We start from the raw sequence: 19,764 nt of genomic DNA on the forward strand, positions 1-19,764 counted from the left end.
TCTGCCTGGTCACACTGAGCCCCACTCTCCTCACAGCACCCCAGTCACAGCCAACAACAGCCAACTGTGTGTGAGTGTGTGTGTTCATGTGAGACAGACATAGTGTAGATGAGCTCCTCTCTTCCACATTGCCCTTTTAAAAGGAGGCCGAAAGAAAATACAGTTTGTGTTTTTGACATATAAGTGTCTCTTTAAGCTTCCTTTAAAAAAAGTATCAAAGTTTTTTTTGCTCTCTAAGTAAAACCAAAGTCTGATTCCTTTGCAAACAAATCCCTGCTGGGAGGAATGACTGCACTTCGGTAAGCTCTAAGAGCTCTAAGGCTCTGTAATGTCTGAGTTTGAAAAACAACTCACTTCTCCTCTTTGGCCCACTTTTGTCACATTGTTCAAACTCCATTTTGAACTGGAACCTCCCAATAAACTCACAATTTGTCACTTGGCAACCAATCTGGTGACCCACAAACAAATGCACACAGATGCATGCTCTGTTCTATTCTACATGTGTGAGAGAGCTGCTACATAATAAAAGCAACAAATAAAAAAAAATATCTTTCATTCCTTGTTTGTCCTCTAGGTGGTGCTAAAGCTACACTAAAGCATCAAACAGATGGCTGTGGAAGAACTCAGGAGCAGGTAAACACTCCCAACAAGAACGTTGCCTTATTTTTTTTTTTTTACATTAAAGTGCACACTTTTGCTCTTTTTTCAATATACAAGTGAAAGAAATGAAGCACAGCATGTGCGCCAAAGAAATAAAAGTGAAGACCACTAAATATAGTGCATTTCTTTCTCGTGACTGCCAGTCTGCCATGGAGTTCTAATTTCTTGAAAGTTTGGCTGTCACTTGTCATCATATCAGACACGATGCCATGTGTGACGTCCCCATATGTTACATCAGTCTTCTTTCACTGTATTTTCAGGATTCATTTATGTGCACCGATGAGTCAGCTACATTATAAGTCATCTCACCCACTTTCCATAAAAGTCTTTTGTTATGAATTTTTAGAGCGTTTTGTTCCACGACAAAGGGAGTTTTTATGCAGAGGAGGAAAAAGTATGGTTTGACAGAAAGCTCTTGGACTGTGGGAAGTGGGAACAGCTGCCGCTCTCCCAGGACATCTCAGACTCCTTTGTAGTGAGTCGAACTTCTACCCTCCACCTCTGCCCTCACTAAAAGCAGCACCTCCCTCTTCCTCTCAACTTCTTGCAACCTCTAAATCAAAGGGGGGCACTCCCCCAGTCAGTGGAACTGACTGAGCCTGTTTGGGTTAAAGTGTTATGAGTAACCCATTCTTGCCTGTAGACCTCCGCTCACATACAGATGTGACACAGTTCCTGATAGCTTCGGAAAGTGTGACTGATGGTGATCTGCTGTCAGGTGCTGTTTGTGCGTCTGTTGCAATAAAGCCTTTTATTGCTGCTCAGTTGTGTAACCTACTTAGTACATACAAAAATACAGTCTCTTCAAAAATGGTGAGGCCAGTAGCATAACCACTGGAAAGAAGATAATTGCACCCCCTGCTGTTTGTCCTGGCTTATTCCTCTTTAATTATCACCCAGGAGACCACAGAGATCTTTTCTCACTGACAGGCTGTCTGTGCTGGAGAATGAATCAACCAAGCAGATCTTTTCCTATGATCTGCTCCTAAAATAGTCCAGCTTCTGCTCTAACAAGTCGGAAAAAAAAGACACAGCTGTTCCCTGGTATGTTTAAAGTAACTGTGTGTTTTACAAACTAGCTCATCTGATGGCCTATTTATATACCAACTATGACTTTTTGCAGGCTCATTTGTTTTGAAAACCTGTCTTTGCCCTCACTTTTCAGAATTCAATCTTCAGAAGGAAGTGGGTGTCGTGCTATGTTTGGAGGTGTGCAGGATATTGATTGTTCACCCACAGTCATTAAAGAGACAGGAGAACGTGGCCGTGGCACCTCTGGGACTGAGTAGGAGAGGAGAGAAAGAATAGGTCCATATAAAACCCATAGAGGATGTTTTATGAGAACGTGGCGGAGGAGGAATGTCAGCATGAGAAGGAAGCATTTTGCTCTCTGGCGCTGCAAAAACACGGAGAGAAGGATGCTGGTTGGTATCTCTGCAGCTGGTGACACAGCCAGCAACATGTGTGTGTGTGTATGAGAGTGAGAACGAGTGACTTGAGTGTGATTTGCTCGCTAAAGTATGGGTTGTGTTTTTTTTTCCTGTGTGAGAATGCATGTGCAGTTTATGCAGTGTGCTGTGTGGCTCAGATGTGTGTGGGTGGGCTGAGTGGGAGCACTGGGAGACTGAAGATGCTCTATCCTGTTTCTCATAAAGCGAACAAGACTGCCTCGGCAGATGAAGCAATATTGATGTTACTCTTTAATAACATCCTTGCTCTACCGTTGCAAAATTCTTTGACAGGTACATACACAACCAGTATGTTTATAATAATTAAGCCCTTAAAGCGTGGGAACAAGAAAACAGAGTGTAACCGTGTGCAAATCTGTCATTTAAACTAAAATATCATCAATATAAAACTAAAGAGAAACACATAGATTATCAATTATTCATGTGCTAGACAACTAATAAAGTTTTAAACAGACATGTCACTGTGTATTTAAGGTGGATTTATTAGTGTAATGCCATGATTCCACACCAAAGTTCAGCAAGATACTATTCAGTTAAGTCTTAAAGCATGAAGGCTCTGCAAACTTTGACAAAGAAATTCTACACACCTGATTTAACAAACAAGTAAACCCACCAACAAAACAACAGAGCATATTAAACCAGTGTCTACCAAATGCATCTGGAAAAAAAAGTATCATTACTGCATGCTTACTGTTCTGGAAGATCAGATTTATAGAAAATGCTTGGAGATGTGAGGAGAACTTACTTATCGTGTGATCAAAACAGATCGTAATAAACAAACTGAACATACATAGCTACTTCTCTTTTTGATGCTTTAATCATTTTGTAAGCAGGTCAAATATTAAATAATAATAGTCAAGATACAAGCACATCAGGTAAACAATGCAACTTAACAAATAATTCAAGCCACTAATCACTGAAAGTGATGCACACAAGGTTTATACACAGACAGTAGGAACTGATCCATCCAAAAATAAGCCCTGTTTAGCATTTTAGAGGACATTCATTTTCACATTCACAGATCATCATCTAAAAACTAGCACACTACCAGAAGTTTCACAAGTACATGCAGTGAGTTGCAAATTCTGGGTCAAAGACATCCGTACTGATGAGGCTGCTGAAGAAGCAGAGAAGGAGTGTTAAAGTTCACAAAATTCACATAACACACCCTCAAAAACGGTTCATTTTCTACTGCTAATTGTGTCGAAAAAAGAAAATGACTCCTGGGGTTAAAAAGGTGCGCCTGAAAGCCAGCCTAGCCAGCTTAAGCCAGCCATCTCTCACTACCTTGCATCTTTTCTCTCTCTCTCTCCCTCTCTCTCCATCCAGGTCAGGACAGGGGCGTCACTGTTCTGGCACAGATGTGTCGTCTCTCTCTACTGCCCCCGATCTTCCTGTCTCTAAAAACAGAAATAGGCAAGACATAGTTGAGCAGCGCTGCAGAACCTGGAAAGAACTGCCTTCACTTCTGTCAAGGTTAAAGGCAAACTATAAGGTTACTTGTGGTTGTGTCTACTGAAAAATAAAAACACTTCATACTGAGCTCTTTTTAATTCGGTGACTATTTCTATACATGCAGAATTTAATAAGGTATAAAGTATTGTGCCGATGCCGATAATATTATACTCTGTGATGGCTGACATAACTGATGAGCACTTCCGTGTTGAAAAGGGGGTCTACCCCGATGGGATGTGTTCGGGATGCTCGGTTCCAGTCCGACAGGTCCATTAATTCTGCCTGGCCCTTTGAAGCATATATACTGCACCTAATGCACCTGGAGCTATAAATACATCTCCTACATAAGAATACCAAGGCAGACGGCAACTGGGTTAGGTGGAGTCACATGACGTGGATCCCTTGTGCCAACTGTGTCCCAACAGAACATTTCAGCTTCATCTCACAGGGTGAAAAGGTGTTTTTGGTGATGTGGTTCAGGTTAAAGAATGTATTATTTGATGTAAATGTTACATTTTTTTTCCTCAGTTGCCTGAAAAACAACCTTTGCTTGTGCTAAAATAAAACCTGTGTGTCATAAGTGTATCACATGATGCAGCTACGCAGCCCCTTTAAGGAGAATTAATTGAATGATTTAACAATGTGTTACTGGGAGACCCTATGGGGTAATTAAGTGAGCCACTCAGTTATGTATTGCATTAATTACACATGGATTAAGCCATGAGGGGGTATAAATTGTGTAATTAATTATATATAGCTTTTAAATGGATTCTTTTCCAAGTGTGTAAAATGTTAAATCTGTTTCCACAATACAAACAACATGAAGGACATCCTTAAAACTTTCTAGTATGCTCAAATTTTGCATTCTGCATAATATCGTTTCTAATATTAATATTATTATAATGACAATATAAACTCTAAAACCCAGGGGACAAACGCTCAAATAAGTAGTTTATATCCTCCATCACTTACCTTACATCATCTAGTATAGCTACAGCTCCTCTCTTACCATACAGTCACTACCCATAATGCCTTCTTTAATGACATTATGGATCTTAGTCTTATCCCTTGGTCCTACACCACTGACCTGAGTCCCCCTGGCTGCCGTTGAGCACATCCCCAGTGCTGCTCACCTCCTCCCCTTCTGCTTTGTCCTCCGGCTTCAACTTCTTACGGGTCATGTGGCCGCGGAAGCCAGCCTGGATCTTAGCAGCTGCCCTGTTAGCCTCCGGGTCGTCCAGCGGAATGTCCATGATGTCCTCCTCCTCCTGGGGTCGGCTGCACTCCTCCTGATAAGAGGAACAACAATGTTTGCTTCATAAATCACTAGTGGGAGAATCAGAAATTTGGTTAATTGTTTTTTAAGCACTTTGGAGAAGATCTTATCTTTATTATATGACATCAATGGGGTTATTAAGAGGCCAATACCATACTCTGAATACACTGCTGGTTGAGTCAGTGTGTTTCATTGTGAATTACCACTGTCACTGTGGGTTGTTTGGCTGCTTAAAATCGATGGATCTTCACATTTAGCAGACAAAAACTGAGCAACAATTAATCATCACCAAAAGAAATATTTCGTGGGTGTATTTGTTGCATATAAACTCTCTATTTTAAACCAACTGAATTCATAGTTTTAAATAAAATGAAAAAACTTCTTGCTTTGCAACTTTGGCTGAAAAAGATGACCCAGCGAAAAATGTTGCTGCAGTCAACACCAGGCACTCATTCAGACACCAAAAGTACAGAATCCACCGTCCCGAAGGAAACATGGGGTGGGTGGAAAAAGAAAAAAAACCCTGGCTTGTCACAAACTGTCAGTGGAATGGTGCCAGGACTGCCGACGAGTTATGTAAACACCTATTCAAATTGTGTGGCCAACACATATCAGCTACACCCCGTGCTTTCGTTTTTTGGTAACAGACTGACATTTCTCACAAAGGCAGCCCACAGAACAATCCCACTGTCATCATCCCACTACCTTGGTGAAGAAGCAGCGCATCATGTCTCCAGTGAAACCCCTCCAGTGTAGGAGTGTGACCACCCACCTGTTCAGCCAGCATTCATTAGCCTCTCTGTCTGACTGCTCAGTGAGCAGCCACAATCCAGCTCTTTCTCAGCAGCACAAATACACTGCTGGATTTATTTATTTATTTCGTCAACACACCTTCTCACAGACTCTTATTGTATTTATTGCCTCAGGAGTCCTCATGCTCGAGGAGACTCAAACATGCATCTGATGCAAATGCCATGTAATATTATTCACACAGCATGAAAGCACTTTTCATAGGAAAAAAGTCTGGTGAGAACTATAAATAAACAAATGCACTTAATGAAAGTTAAAGGACAAAAACATCAACACACAAAAGACAACAATACACAACGTGCATCATCCTAACAAAAATAATAATAAAATCTGTTTAAAAAAGTTAATCTGAAGCTCCTACTTACATTATGACAGTCCATTTCTGACTCTCAGGGACGACTTCGGTCTTCAGGTGAGTTGACCTAATGTGTTTGTGCGCCTCAATTTGTACGTGGACCAAGCAAAGCCCTCTGTAAATGTGTCTCCGGTATAATACAGATGCCTCACTGGCTCTTCTTAACAATCACTGTATGTTCAGTAACACCCGCTCACGCACAGAGTGAGGGAGAAAGAGAGAGAGACATACACTGAGAAAAAGAGAGAGAGAGAAAAAGAGAGGGAGGGAGGGAAAGAGAGACCTCCTACAACCATAACAGCATGTGTTCCATCTTTTCAGTCTCATTAAGGTTGCTGACCTACTGTGTTCATTTTACTGTTACAAACCTTTAACAGCTTTTAATGTTCACTGAAGGGACAACTTCAGCAAAATCAGTAAAATATAAAGTGTTTCTGTTTCTCAAGTTTTTTTAGTTTTGTAGTTTTTACAAGTGAAAATCATACGCTTGGAATATAAATACCAGACGTGACAGCCACAACATAAAAAATCACAAGTTGCAGTGTGACACTTACAAACTTGGATGACCAACATAGAAATACTATGTAAAAACCAGATGGTCATTAAACAATAATTGCTGACTTTCTAATTCTACTAATAGCGTGAAAAATAAAACTGTGTAAGCATCTTGGACAGTTTTACACCAGGAGGTGTTATAAATTTATTAGAGGCAGAGTGAGCTAACAGCCCTCTCCATCCCTCTGATCCCAGCTGGTATGGCCGCCCACACTCCTCTGCCAGCCTCAGAGACAAGACAGAGAGAGAGAGAGAGAGAGAGGTAGAAACAGAAAACATCCATTTATCTGAGTTATATCTCTGACATTAATGCTCTCCTGCTGCTTTGCTAACCACTCGGGCAATATGTTAAGTTATGCGCATGACAAATTTCAATGAGTTTGCTTTATCAATCAATGCAGTTTGTTAATTTGTAGGAATGATAACCACCGCCTAATTATACTCACTATAATGAATGATTATACAGTTAATCTACTCATATTAGCCTGAACAGCAGTGTATCTATTTATCCCCCTTTAGATCACCGAGGTGTAGAAATGTCACTTCGGACACTTGTAAACTGGGTAAAGGCATAAAAGTTAGAAAGATACTGAGATTGTTTTGCTGGGTCACTGTGTCCTATATTCTGTACAGGTTTGTGTTTGCTTTGTTTCACCTGAAATAAAAAAATAATTATACAGAAAGGGATGTTTAACTGCTCAATGTGAGTCAGTTAGAAACTGCTATTAAAGGTAGATGTCTGATACAGAGGGTGCCTAGCAACTATCAGCATCACCATCTCCTATTAATTCCATGACGACACTAAAGAGAGAGAGCTGGATGGTGAGGGGTAACCATGGTAACACTCTCAGTACTCCTTCCTACACTCCCTCTCCCTGTGTGTTTAGAGCCTTGTTGGTCCAGACAAATCAGATGGGGCAAACTGTGACAGCATTAAAAAAAAAGTTTAAGGGCTAACTCACAAGACAAATGGTTTAGTCGGCCTTTTATGGTGATAGATTACTAAATCAAGTTTCAATCTGTGCAGGCTGTGGTGGCTCCCGGAAGCAGAGTTGATCTAACTCTAACAAAGCTGCTCTTTTGCAAGCAGCAGTGCAAAGGCCCCGAACAGCACCTGTCACATGCCCATGTTGAATAATATGACAGTGAAACTTCCGTATGTGATGTTTTTCAGTGACATATGTAGTTTAAGAGTGACTTTATGACTTCCAGAACTATTTGAGAGATGTTTTCAATCACCTAACACCCCTAAGTACAAAAGAAAAAACATGAGGGCCACTGTTGATCAGTCCTTGAAGGGTTTATTTATATAGGCAACCTGAGAGGGGAATGGAAACAGAGCCTTGCAAAGCCAGCTCTGTCTCAAACACTCACCCCCAGGCTGCAGATATATGTGCAGGGGATGCTTCTCTTATATTTAAGATATATCAATCAATAACGGTAGAACAGTGGGGGCAGATTTTTTTACTTGCCTCAGAATCAATCATTCCTTCTGTAGGTTCCTCTGCTGCCTTTGATGTGACCTCTTTCTCTCCTGCTGTATCCTCCGGCTGTGACTGCACAAGTGTCCTCCGACTCTCCTCGTCCTTCTCTGCGGGACGTGGTGCACTTTCCTCAAAGGATTCACTCTCTGCCTCCATTACAGCCATTGTGTTTGACTGGGTAACTTGTGATGAATCATTTTCTGCTTCGCCATCATTAATTTCTTGATTCTCCACCTCATTGTCACCTTCTGTATATGTTTCCTCCTTATCTTCTTTAACTTGCTCTGTCTTCTCATCTTCTTTAATGTCTGGATCATTCGACTGTGTCTCTTCCTTTTGGTGACCGGTTTCATCCTCTTGGCTTGCTTTTTCTGCCTCGGTGGTGGGCTGATCTGATAAGCTGGTTGTTTTAACACCCTTTTCCATCTCATCATCATCAAGGTCATTTGTGTCCATATTCTCTTTCATTATATTTGATGGCTTTTCTACTCGATCAGTATCAGGTTTATCATGCTCCTGTGTATCAGATATGTCTTGGTCTGTTGCAGTGAGCTTCCCTGACTCTTCTTTCTGTTGCATTTCTAATTTTTCAGTCTGTAAGGCCTCTGCTGAACTCTCATCCTCTGGCTGTTTCTCCCCAACTTCAGTTGTCTGCTGAGCCTCTGGAACCTCTTTAAAGCTAATCCCAACCAAAGAATTCTCCTTTGGTATGATGTTACCATCTAAACCACCTTCAGTTTGAGCTAGACCTTTATATGTTTCTCCAGCTTCACTCTCTGTTTCTTCCTCCTCCTTTGTTTTTTCTGCCTGATGTTCTGCTTCTGGTTGTGTGCCCTCAGTGATCTCAGATAGAGACAGTGACAATTCTTCCCCAGGTTGAGATTTGAAACTTTCTCCTGTTTCTTCCTCCTCCTTTGTTTTTTCTGCCTGATGTTCTGCTTCTGGTTGTGTGCCCTTAGTGATCTCAGATAGAGACAGTGACAATTCTTCCCCAGGTTGAGATTTGAAACTTTCTCCTGTTTCTTCCTCCTCCTTTGTTTTTTCTGCCTGATGTTCTGCTTCTGGTTGTGTGCCCTTAGTGATCTCAGATAGAGGCCGTGAAAATTCTTCCCCAGGTTGAGATTTGAAACGTTCTGCTTCTCCTGTTCCTTTCTCCTCTGTTTTTTCTGCCTGATGTTCTGCTTCTGGTTGTGTGCCCTCAGGGATCTCAGATAGAGACCGTGACAATTCTTCCCCAGGTTGAGATTTGAAATGTTCTGCTTCTCCTGTTCCTTTCTCCTCCTTTGTTTTTTCTGCCTGATGTTCTGCTTCTGGTTGTGTGCCCTCAGGGATCTCAGATAGAGACAGTGACAATTCTTCCCCAGGTTGAGATTTGAAACGTTCTCCTGCTTTTCCTGTTCCTTTCTCCTCCTTTGTTTTTTCTGCCTGATGTTCTGCTTCTTGTTGTGTGCCCTCAGTGATCTCAGATACAGACAGTGACAATTCTTCCCCAGGCTGTAATTTGAAACTTTCTCCTGCTTTCATAACAACTGTGTCATCCTCAGCAGTGGCCCCTTTAACGGGTCTCTCTTGCTTTCCAAGCTCTGCGGCACACACATCAACATCTACAAAACCAGAATTCGGAAAGATGTCCACTGGTTCTGCTACTTGCTTATTTTCCTCTCCGTCTGAGTCTACAATCTCCTCATCTACAACTGCAGTTTCTTGTTTATCACCCTCCTCATCTTCTGCCACTCCTAACTCCTGAGCACACACATCTGAAATCCCACTGTATGACAACAAGTCAGCAGGCTCTGACTCAGACTGAGGTATATTTTGGTGTGGAGCTGAGCTGCTATCGGTTTCATTAGCTGACCTGTCAGCTTGATCAAGTGTAGTTATTGTTGGGTCCTTCTCCTTGTCTATGTTACTCAGTTCCTCTGACTGTATATCTGCAACTGGGATCCTATTGATTGATTCTTCTTCGGTTTCCAATGAAATGTGTTCTCCTTTAATAGTTTGTTTTTCTTCTTTTTCTTCTTCTGTGCTTTTAAATAAAGCAGCCTTTTCAGGTACATTAGGTTGCTGGGTGAAAAGATTTGGGACTGACTGGTCTTCAGTTGGAGATTCATCAGATTTTTCTCTAAGAAGTGCAAAAAAACATGAATTGATGCGAAAAAGTGAAAAATAACAGTGATATTTTTTTGGACAGTATCACAATGCATCTGTAACAGTCGACTGGAACCTGCGAATGTCTCCCTGCAGCTGGCAGTAGATCAGCCTTTGTTCTCGGCCTTGACACTGCCAACATAAAAGTGCTTTTAGTACTGTGCTGTCGTTCTGTGCTACTTCTGGCCTCCATTCCTAGTTAGAGCATGAGACTATAAAATTAGTACAACACTGCATTTTCTTTATAAAATCTGAAAACATTGTTTCAACAAATACAATAACCATGTTCTGGAAAATGACACCTCCATCAAGTGTGGTTACTGTAATAACTTAAAAAAACTCACAAATTACCTCAGTTTAATAATACTGAATTTTTTTCTCTATCCTTTCCCTCATGCTCACTTCCTCCTTCCCTGTTGACACTTCTGGCTGCACATTAGATTAGACTCACCTGGAAATGGTCGCCTTCGTCACTGTTTCGTTTTCAGGACCAGTCTGGGGAAAAAAAAACAACAACAAATGGGGTAAACTTAAAAAAAAAAAACACGTCAGTATTAGTATTATGAGAGCAGTGTCATATTATTAGTTCGATTGCCGTTGCTAGGCAATCAAACTCTTGTTAGTTTTCAGCCATTCAACTATCAAAATGTTCAAATTTCAAGCTACAGACTCCATTTTAGTCTTGAAACTCTCAGTAGATGCTGCACTATCAAACTTGTATTCAGAATTTTAAGTTTCCGCACGCCAGGCTCTCAAAGTTGGAGTGGTTTTTGAGGTCTCCTCTGCTGTGACCATGGTGACAGGCTGACACAAACACAGAGGCATACAAAGCTCTGAATTTAGTCCATGGGCCAGATGAGATATCGGTACCACTCAAGGTGGCAAAGGTTGCTTATACTTTTTGAAAAGATACATGCCTGTAGTCAACATTTTGGTATGATAACCCTTCTGAAGTCACAGCTAAATTATGGTTATCAGCTGTTAAAGTTACCTTCCCCCATTGAAAAAATGCATTTTTGACACAGGTCCATATCTTGGTATTGGCCCTTGTTAAGGACATAATTCAATGACCTATATTATTATGTTTGGTACAAACACTAAAATAATGGCACGACTCTAAGGATTCGGGAAATGTATAATTTACCCATATTATCTCATTCTGAGGGGGTGATTTTCAGCCTTATATCAGGTGGACAGTTATTCTCAGAAAGCAGACCAAACAGTGAGCAGACCAGATTCAGTGAGATTACACTCATTTTATCCATGTCTTCAAATCAATGGCAATACAGAATAATCATTTATCTCATAGTGAGGTTACAACTATACAACTTAAATAAGTTATTGTATTTACATATATGATATATTACTACATTGGGTAGTCTGTTTAATCTGTATGAAGTATCTGCTTGCAAGAATCTCGCTAGTGCAATTACTGATTGCACTAGCGAGATTCTTGCAAGCAGGGTGACCTTATCCCGTTACAATAGACTCATTTACCAACTTAACAATATAAATGTTATATTTTGAGCATTTTAAATGTAGTTCAGGTAGTTAAATATAGTCTACAATACAACTGAATTTAGCCCAGGAGCAGTTTATTCTGTGCTGGGATAGGCCAAACCTAAAAAATTAGCCCTACCAACAAGCCAACCTCAAATGGCAGAAACTAAAAAACCACTCCACAGAAGAATGGCTCAGCACAAGACTCAGCTGTTCACCTCCACCTCAAACAGAAAGGACACTCCTTTGAGGACAACAATGTCCACATCCTAGACAGAGAGGAAAGATGGTTTGAAAGAGGAGTCTAGGAAGCCATGTATGTTAAGCTGGAAAAACCTTCCCTTAACAGAGGTGGTGGCCTCAGACATCATCTTTCTACCACATACAATGCAGCTTCCATGCATTCCAGGAAGTTTCACTCCAAGTCCCATGCACATGGCAGGGGCACAAGCACAGGTTTAAATTGTGATAGTTGTTGATGAAGATTCTCAGTCATCCAGGCCATAATACGTAGAGAAGATTGAAGCAAAGCATCTGGACTTGTAGAGTTTTCTTGAAGATGTTTCGCTGCGCATCCAAGCAGCTTCATCAGTTCTAACTGCTTGTTGGGGAAACATGGTTTATATGTGGGGATCGAAAATTTGGGCACCCCAGGTAAAAATGTGTATTAATGTGCATAAAGAAGCCAAGGAAATATGGAAAAATCTCCAAAAAAACCCTCAAATTACAGATTAGTCATTCTTATAATATGTCAAAAAAGTTTTTATTTCCATCATTTACACTTTCAAAATAACAGAAAAAAATAGTGTCTGCAAAAGTTTGGGCACCCTGCAGAGTCATTATCTTGTACTGCCCCCTTAGGCAAGTATCACAGCTTATAAATGCTTTTTGTAGCCAGCCAAGAGTCTTTCAATTCTTGTTTGAGGTATCTTTGCCCATTCTTCCTGACAAAAGTCTTCCAGTTCTTTGAGATTTCTGGGCTGTCTGTCACGCACTGCTCTTTTAAGGTCCATCCATAGATTTTCCAATTATGTTGAGTTCAGGAGATTGTGAAGGCCATGGCAAAACCTTCAGTTTATGCCTCTTGATGTAATCCACCATGGATTTTGAGGTGTGTTTAGGATCATTATCCATTTGTAGAAGCCATCCTTTCTTTAACTTGAGCTTTTTCACAGATGGCATCAAGTTACCATCCAAAATTTCTTTTTATTAAATTATGTGCCCTTTCTTCTCCAAACGTACCTTTGTTCATTTTGGCCAAAAGTTTTTGAATTTTAATCTCATCGGTCCACAGAACTTGTTTCCAAAATGCGTCAGGCTTGTCTATATGTTCATTTGCAAACTTCAAACGCTTTTTTTGGTTTGGACGTTTTTTGGTTTGTGGTGAGGACGTAGATGAGGTTTTCTTCTGATGACTCTTCCATGAAGACCATATTTGTACAAGTATCTCTTTACAGTGGAATAGTGTACCACAACCACAGTGTCTGCCAGATCTTTCTGGAGGGATTGTGCAGTCAAACGTGTGTTTTGACTTTTCTCACAATCCTGCGAGCTGTTCTGTCTGATATTTTTCTTGGTCTTCCAGATCTTGCTTTCACTTCCACTGTTCCTGATGACATGATGTCATTTCTTAATTACATTCCGAACAGAGGACATTGGCATCTGAATATGCTTTGCTATTTTCTTATAGCCTTCTTCTGCTTTGTGAGCGTTAACTATTTTCAGTTTCAGTTTTCTAGACAACTGTTAACCCTAACCCATGGTGCTGATTTTTGGGGCAAGGTCAGATCAGTCTGGGGATTTAAAACCTTTGAGATTGACATCACCTGGTCTTTCCAGATGATGATTGAAAACAATCCATGACACTGTCAGGCCTAAACTTGCCAAAGGGGGCAGTGCATGCTATAAACTCTGCAGGCTGGGTGTGAGCTTGCTGTGATCATGTGACTTAGAGTGAAACTTCCTGGAATGCATGGAAGCTGCATTGTATGTGGTAGAAAGATGATGTCTGAGGCCACCACCTCTGTTAAGGGAAGTTTTTTCCAGCTTAACATACATGGCTTCCTAGACTCCTATTTCAAACCATCTTTCCTCTCTGTCTAGGACGTGGACATTGTTGTCCTCAAAGGAGTGTCCTTTCTGTTTGAGGTGGAGGTGAACAGCTGAGTCTTGTCCTGAGGAGGTGGCTCTCCTGTGCTGAGCCATTCTTCTGTGGAGTGGTTGTTTAGTTTCTCCAATGTACAGATCAGAGCATTTCTCACTGCACTGGACTGCATATATCACATTGCCGTGTTTCTCCCTGGGAGTTTTATCCTTCAGTGAACCAGTTTGTGTCTCAGTGGTTTGAAATGGACCGTGATGTCATCGTTGTTGAAGATCCTATGAAGTTTCTCTGATACTCCTGACACATATGGAATGGAGATGTTCTTTCTCCATCAGTTGTTGTCCTTCTTGTTGTTAGGGGGTCTTGTTTTTGTGACTTTAATGAGTGCCCACTTGGGGTAGCCACAGGTTTGCAGGGCCTTCCAGATGTGGTGTTGCTCCTTCTTCTTCCCCTCTGAGTTGGTTGGTACAGTTTGTGCTCTGTGCTGCAGGGTCTTGATGACTCCCAGTTTGTGTTCCAGTGGTTCGTGTGAATCAAACAGCAGGTACTGGTCCGTGTCAGTGGGTTTCCTCTACACTTCCACATTGTCCTCCTCAATGTTTACTGTGCAGTCCAAGAAGGCCAGATGGTTGTCCCTGGTGTCCTCCCGAGTGAACTTGATGTTGTTGTCCACTGCCTTGATGTGTTCTGTGAACCGTTTCACTTCATGGGTCTTGATTTTGACCCAGGTGTCATCCACATATCTAAACCAGTGGGTGGGGGTGGTTCCAGGAAAGGAACTCAGGGCTCTTCTCTCCACTTCTTCCATGTAGAGGTTGGCCACAATAGGAGACACAGGTGATCCCATCGCACAGCCGTGCTTCTGTCTGTAAAAGTTCCCATTGTACTGGAAGTAAGTGGTGGTCAGGCAGAGGTCCAGCAGGTCACAGATGTGGTCTGGCGTGAGGTTGATTCTTTCCTTGAGTGTGCGGTCTTGTGTGAGGCATCTCCTTACCATCTCTGTGGCTTCTGATGTAGGGATGCAGGTGAACAAGGAGGTGACATCAAATGAGACCATGGTGTCGTCTGGGTCGATTTGGATCTTCTCCACCTTGTTCACAAAGTCCTGTGAGTTGTGGATGTGATGTGGTGTGTTCCCAACCAGGGTGTCAGGAGTTCAGCCAAGTGCTTAGCCACGTTGTATGTGACTGAGTTTGTGCTGCTGACGATGGGTCCGAGGGGGACTCCTTCCTTGTGTGTCCTTCTTGGGGAGTCCATACAGGCGTGGAGTGGCTTCCCTGGGATAAAGTCGGAAGTAGAGCTTGTGGTTGATGATTTGGTCTTTCTCCAGTTTCTGTAGGTAGCTGACTATTTTTTCTTGTAGTTGCCATTGGGGTCCCTCTTCAGTGTCTCATATTTGGCTGTGAGGAGATCTGTCACTTTGGAGCAGAAGTTCTGTGTATTGAGGACTACTGTGCATCTTCCTTTGTCTGCTGCTAAGATGGTGATGTCCTGGTCTTACTGTAGTGCAGGCCTTTCCTTTCTTCCATGGAGAGGTTGGATAGCTGTGCTTTGGCAGTGGAGAGATGAAGGTCACAGCCACATGACCTTCATCCGGAGTTGTTCAGCTTCTTGGATGAGCAGCAAAACGTCTTCAAGAAAACTCTACAAGTCCAGATGGCTTGCTTCAATCTTCTCTATGTATTATGGCCTGGATGACTGAGAATCTTCATCAACAACTGTCTACTATCACAATTTAAACCTGTGCTTGTGCCCCTGCCATGTGCATGTGACTTGGAGTGAAACTTCCTGGAATGCATGGAAGCTGCATTGTATGTGGTAGAAAGATGATGTCTGAGGCCACCACCTCTGTTAAGGGAAGGTTTTTCCAGCTTAACATACATGGCTTCCTAGACTCCTCTTTCAAACCATCTTTCCTCTCTGTCTAGGATGTGGACATTGTTGTCCTCAAAGGAGTGTCCTTTCTGTTTGAGGTGGAGGTGAACAGCTGAGTCTTGTGCTGAGCCATTCTTCTGTGGAGTGTTTTTTTAGTTTCTGCCATTTGAGGTTGGCTTGTTGGTAGGGCTAATTTTTTAGGTTTGGCCTATCCCAGCACAGAATAAACTGCTCCTGGGCTAAATTCAGTTGTATTGTAGACTATATTTAACTACCTGAACTACATTTAAAATGCTCAAAATATAACATTTATATTGTTAAGTTGGTAAATGAGTCTATTGTAACGGGATAAGGTCACCCTGCTTGCAAGAATCTCGCTAGTGCAATTACTGTACTTCATACAGATTAAACAGACTACCCAATGTAGTAATATATCATATATGTAAATACAATAACTTATTTAAGTTGTATAGTTGTAACCTCACTATGAGATAAATGATTATTCTGTATTGCCATTGATTTGAAGACATGGATAAAATGAGTGTAATCTCACTGAATCTGGTCTGCTCACTGTTTGGTCTGCTTTCTGAGAATAACTGTCCACCTGATATAAGGCTGAAAATCACCCCCTCAGAATGAGATAATATGGGTAAATTATACATTTCCCGAATCCTTAGAGTCGTGCCATTATTTTAGTGTTTGTACCAAACATAATAATATAGGTCATTGAATTATGTCCTTAACAAGGGCCAATACCAAGATATGGACCTGTGTCAAAAATGCATTTTTTCAACGGGGGAAGGTAACTTTAACAGCTGATAACCATAATTTAGCTGTGACTTCAGAAGGGTTATCATACCAAAATGTTGACTACAGGCATGTATCTTTTCAAAAAGTATAAGCAACCTTTGCCACCTTGAGTGGTACCGATATCTCATCTGGCCCATGGACTAATTGCTCTGATTCTCCAGCAATTTAGAGCAATCCTTCACATCAGCATTCAAAGCAATTAATGCTTCAGCTGCAGCAATCAAACTTGCATTTTCTTCAGGAAATGCCCTTTTCTAGTTACCTTTGCAGTCTTGAACGCATGGTCGTTGTAGAATCTGTCTTCCAGTTTAGCAGCCCTCTCAGCAGGGTCCCTGCCACTCTCTTGAACGTAAGAAAAAGAAAACGTACATTTGACAACAATGAACAGCTGCTGTGTCATAGTTATTATCTATGAAGTTACAGTTACCTTCTCTTTGTTTGAGAAGAGCGCCGAAGTACAGTGCAGCATATTTAGGGATGTTCTCCGGTTGGTCTCGTAGGATTTCTCGCGTTAAACTCTCCAGGATTGTACCGAATCCACGTGGGACGCGCAGGTGAGTGTTGGAGAAAGGCACCGCCATGTTTCTGGGGCTGTGACAGCACTTTGTTCTGTTGTGAAGCCCAGAGGTTACCTTTCTAAAGCATATATTTAATGTCTGTAACAAATATGGCGACCACGCCGCTTAAACTTCATATACAATGAGATTTACACAGATTAACTCACGTAATTACCTTCCTGTTACCTGAACGTACTTGCAAGTGGTATCCACCTTCTGATTCTACTTTTGTGTTTAGGCGTAAGCTAGCAACATTTATTGTTGACATATGTTTCCAAGCAACGCTCCTAGCTACGGATACTGAGAAGGCTCAAACGCCACAAGATTGACAAAATGAATGACTTTATTGAACGTAAATGAAAATGCTCGTCACAGAAATAACACACGCAGAGTAAACAATATATAAGTAAAATATACACGTCAGCGAAAACATGTTTTACAAAACAGCGTTTAAAGACATAAAAAACATGGCTCCCCCTCTTCTTTGCCATCAGGCATATGTGATGACTGCATACTCAGAGTTGGTGCTCATCTTGCGGCTGACTTCTCTGAGCTGAGGCACATGCAGTCTGTCAGCTGAACGGGAGGCCTGCAGGTGATACCGTGAATCCTCTCCCCACCGCTGAAAGGAGACAGAGAAAGTTAGAAAAACCCTCCTAGAAATGTGCAAACATTTCATTTTAAAAGTAGTACTTTTGCTCATTAGCACAGGCACACATGGTCAACAGAGAATATGCTCATATTACAGGAAAGAATATAATCTAATACACACATGCCTTCATGAATCCTTGTCTCTCACCTCTTTTTGGTCTCCAGTAGACAAGTAGCCAACCTGAGTGAGCTCTGGTGTGCTGACACCACGAACAGTTATCATTATGTCAGCGTAAGGAACTTCAGTATCACTCTCATTCTCTGGATCAAAGAAATAATTACATTAATCAGTCTGTGCTGTGAAGTGTGGTGGTAACTTTACTGATGGATAATTTTTACCTGGTAGAGGAATCCTCAGATTGACCCGTTCATTTTGCGTCACTGTAAAAAAATTAATAACAGGACTGTATTTATAAGCTGAGACACTTGCTTTTTACTTTTGACATTTTAAACTGCTTACCTTTCATTGGTGTGTGGACAGCGTGTGGTGGTTGTGGTGAGCTGAAACAGTAAGATTAAAAAAATTGACAAGGTATCATGAAAATACTATAATATTTAAGACAAATGAACAGAGATTTAATCAACAGTACTCACTTTGGCCTGGACCCAACAGGCTCATCTATGAATGCAAAATATAATCCAAACAATATTACTGATGTAAACAGTGTATCATTTTTACTGCAATAGTTTTTATGACTTTGCTGTATCTTGTAATCACCTTTACCATTCCAGTTCTGTCTGTTTCGGTTCACACACAGGTACACTGCCAGTGTTGCCAGAGCTATGGCCACAATAACAGTAACTGATGCCAAAACTTTAATTCCAGTAAATTCTCCTGTTAACATGGAAACAACATGGTTAAAATTAGATTATATTAGAGCTGATTTTACCTAAGCACAGTTTCTGTCTCACCTCCACTTGAATCGTCTGGCTTTGCATTAAGAGACGCTGAGAAATGTAGATCACAGTGTATTAATAGTAATGTTCACAAAAACATGTTCAATAGCACCTGTGTAATGTATTTTTACTCACAATTTTTAGTCTTTGGGGCCATTGTCCAGTTTGGGATGGTTGGAGCTGAACAAAACAAAAACGAAACATGTTTTCTTCTGGTCTTCCTAAAGAACTAAAAATTAGCTGTGTTTTTTTACCTTTAACTTTAAGTGAAATGATTCGCTCAGTTTTTTGTGGAAGTTTAGGGTCATCTGTATCTTCTGTGTAGCACGTGTAATTCTTTTCGTGATCTTCACTCGACACATTTGAGAGAGAAAGAGACACTGTACAAAAGCTGATATTGCTGGATTTGTCACCTTGACATCCATTGTTGGGCATTGTGCTCCAACAGCCACGAATAAATCCAGTGGCGCAGTTGTACGTGCAGTTTAATGTAAGAGAGTCCCCCAAGGCTACAGTCAAGACATCTCTGGGTGTATCTAAGTCAACGCAGCTCACAACATCTGTAAAAAAAAAAAAGAGAACATGCACAAATATCGTACAAATATAATTTCACACATTGATGCCCAAACAGCATACTTTACCTTGTGTGGCCCAAAAAAAGACTAATGCCAGTTGGACTAAGAACATTTTTGTTCCCTGCTCCCTGCAATTAAATTATGTATCTTGCACTCTTGTTGTGTGGTGATGCTTGCACCTGCACAAAGCAGCAGATGTCTCACACATCTATGTTCCCTCTCTTTGGTAAAAGAGTACAGGAAGTGGTCAGGATTCAGAGATGTGTAAAAATATATAAGAACTTTCCATTTATTGCAACTGACTTCCTGCAAAAGTAAATTTCAGTTGCAAATGCATACTGGCAACATGCAAAATGCACCAATGTCATGCTAACATATTTAAATAAAGCTCTGCTGCAACACTTTGATTAATCCTCTTTTATTTTTGAAATCCTCAACCAAAACGTGTATTTTCTGATAAAGCATTTAATACTAGGTTCATAATTAATTGAAGAAATTATTTTTTTAACATCTTGAATATTTCTCCTCTTCATAACCTCTTAATGACTTACATGGATAGCATAAATCATTAAGGCGATCCACT

At 41.0% G+C, this 19,764-nt stretch overlaps 2 protein-coding genes across 5 annotated transcripts; both read right to left on the bottom strand.

The window, feature by feature from the left end:
- Nucleotides 1–2,830: 2,830 nt before the first annotated feature.
- On the bottom strand, nucleotides 2,831–17,313 carry nrgnb (neurogranin (protein kinase C substrate, RC3) b). 4 transcript variants are annotated; one of them, XR_003671645.1, is made up of 8 exons: nucleotides 17,234–17,313; nucleotides 16,929–17,110; nucleotides 16,764–16,843; nucleotides 10,664–10,707; nucleotides 8,053–10,186; nucleotides 4,672–4,873; nucleotides 3,417–3,529; nucleotides 2,831–3,246 (listed from the first exon to the last, which is right to left on the bottom strand). XR_003671645.1 is itself a non-coding variant. In XM_028420528.1 (7 exons), exons 2-7 carry the CDS (start codon nucleotides 17,080–17,082, stop codon nucleotides 3,506–3,508), a joined length of 2,592 nt encoding a protein of 863 aa, XP_028276329.1. In that variant the 5' UTR covers nucleotides 17,083–17,110; nucleotides 17,234–17,313; the 3' UTR covers nucleotides 2,831–3,505. The 4 variants fall into 4 exon arrangements, 2 of the variants coding, with proteins under 2 accessions (XP_028276329.1, XP_028276328.1); XR_003671646.1 differs by having other exon boundaries at nucleotides 3,218–3,246; nucleotides 4,718–4,873; XM_028420528.1 differs by having other exon boundaries at nucleotides 2,831–3,529; nucleotides 4,718–4,873.
- A 70-nt stretch (nucleotides 17,314–17,383) lies between these two features.
- On the bottom strand, nucleotides 17,384–19,376 carry LOC114445458 (uncharacterized). Its single transcript, XM_028420530.1, has 10 exons — nucleotides 19,248–19,376; nucleotides 18,861–19,166; nucleotides 18,742–18,786; nucleotides 18,622–18,657; nucleotides 18,428–18,544; nucleotides 18,304–18,328; nucleotides 18,170–18,210; nucleotides 18,049–18,090; nucleotides 17,858–17,970; nucleotides 17,384–17,680 (listed from the first exon to the last, which is right to left on the bottom strand). The coding sequence occupies exons 1-10, from the start codon at nucleotides 19,291–19,293 to the stop codon at nucleotides 17,549–17,551; spliced, it is 903 nt and encodes a 300-aa protein (XP_028276331.1). The 5' UTR covers nucleotides 19,294–19,376; the 3' UTR covers nucleotides 17,384–17,548.
- Nucleotides 19,377–19,764: the final 388 nt, after the last annotated feature.

This window comes from Parambassis ranga, chromosome 13 (genome assembly GCF_900634625.1).
Source record: "Parambassis ranga chromosome 13, fParRan2.1, whole genome shotgun sequence".
In the NCBI taxonomy this organism is placed as follows: Eukaryota; Metazoa; Chordata; class Actinopteri; family Ambassidae; genus Parambassis; species Parambassis ranga.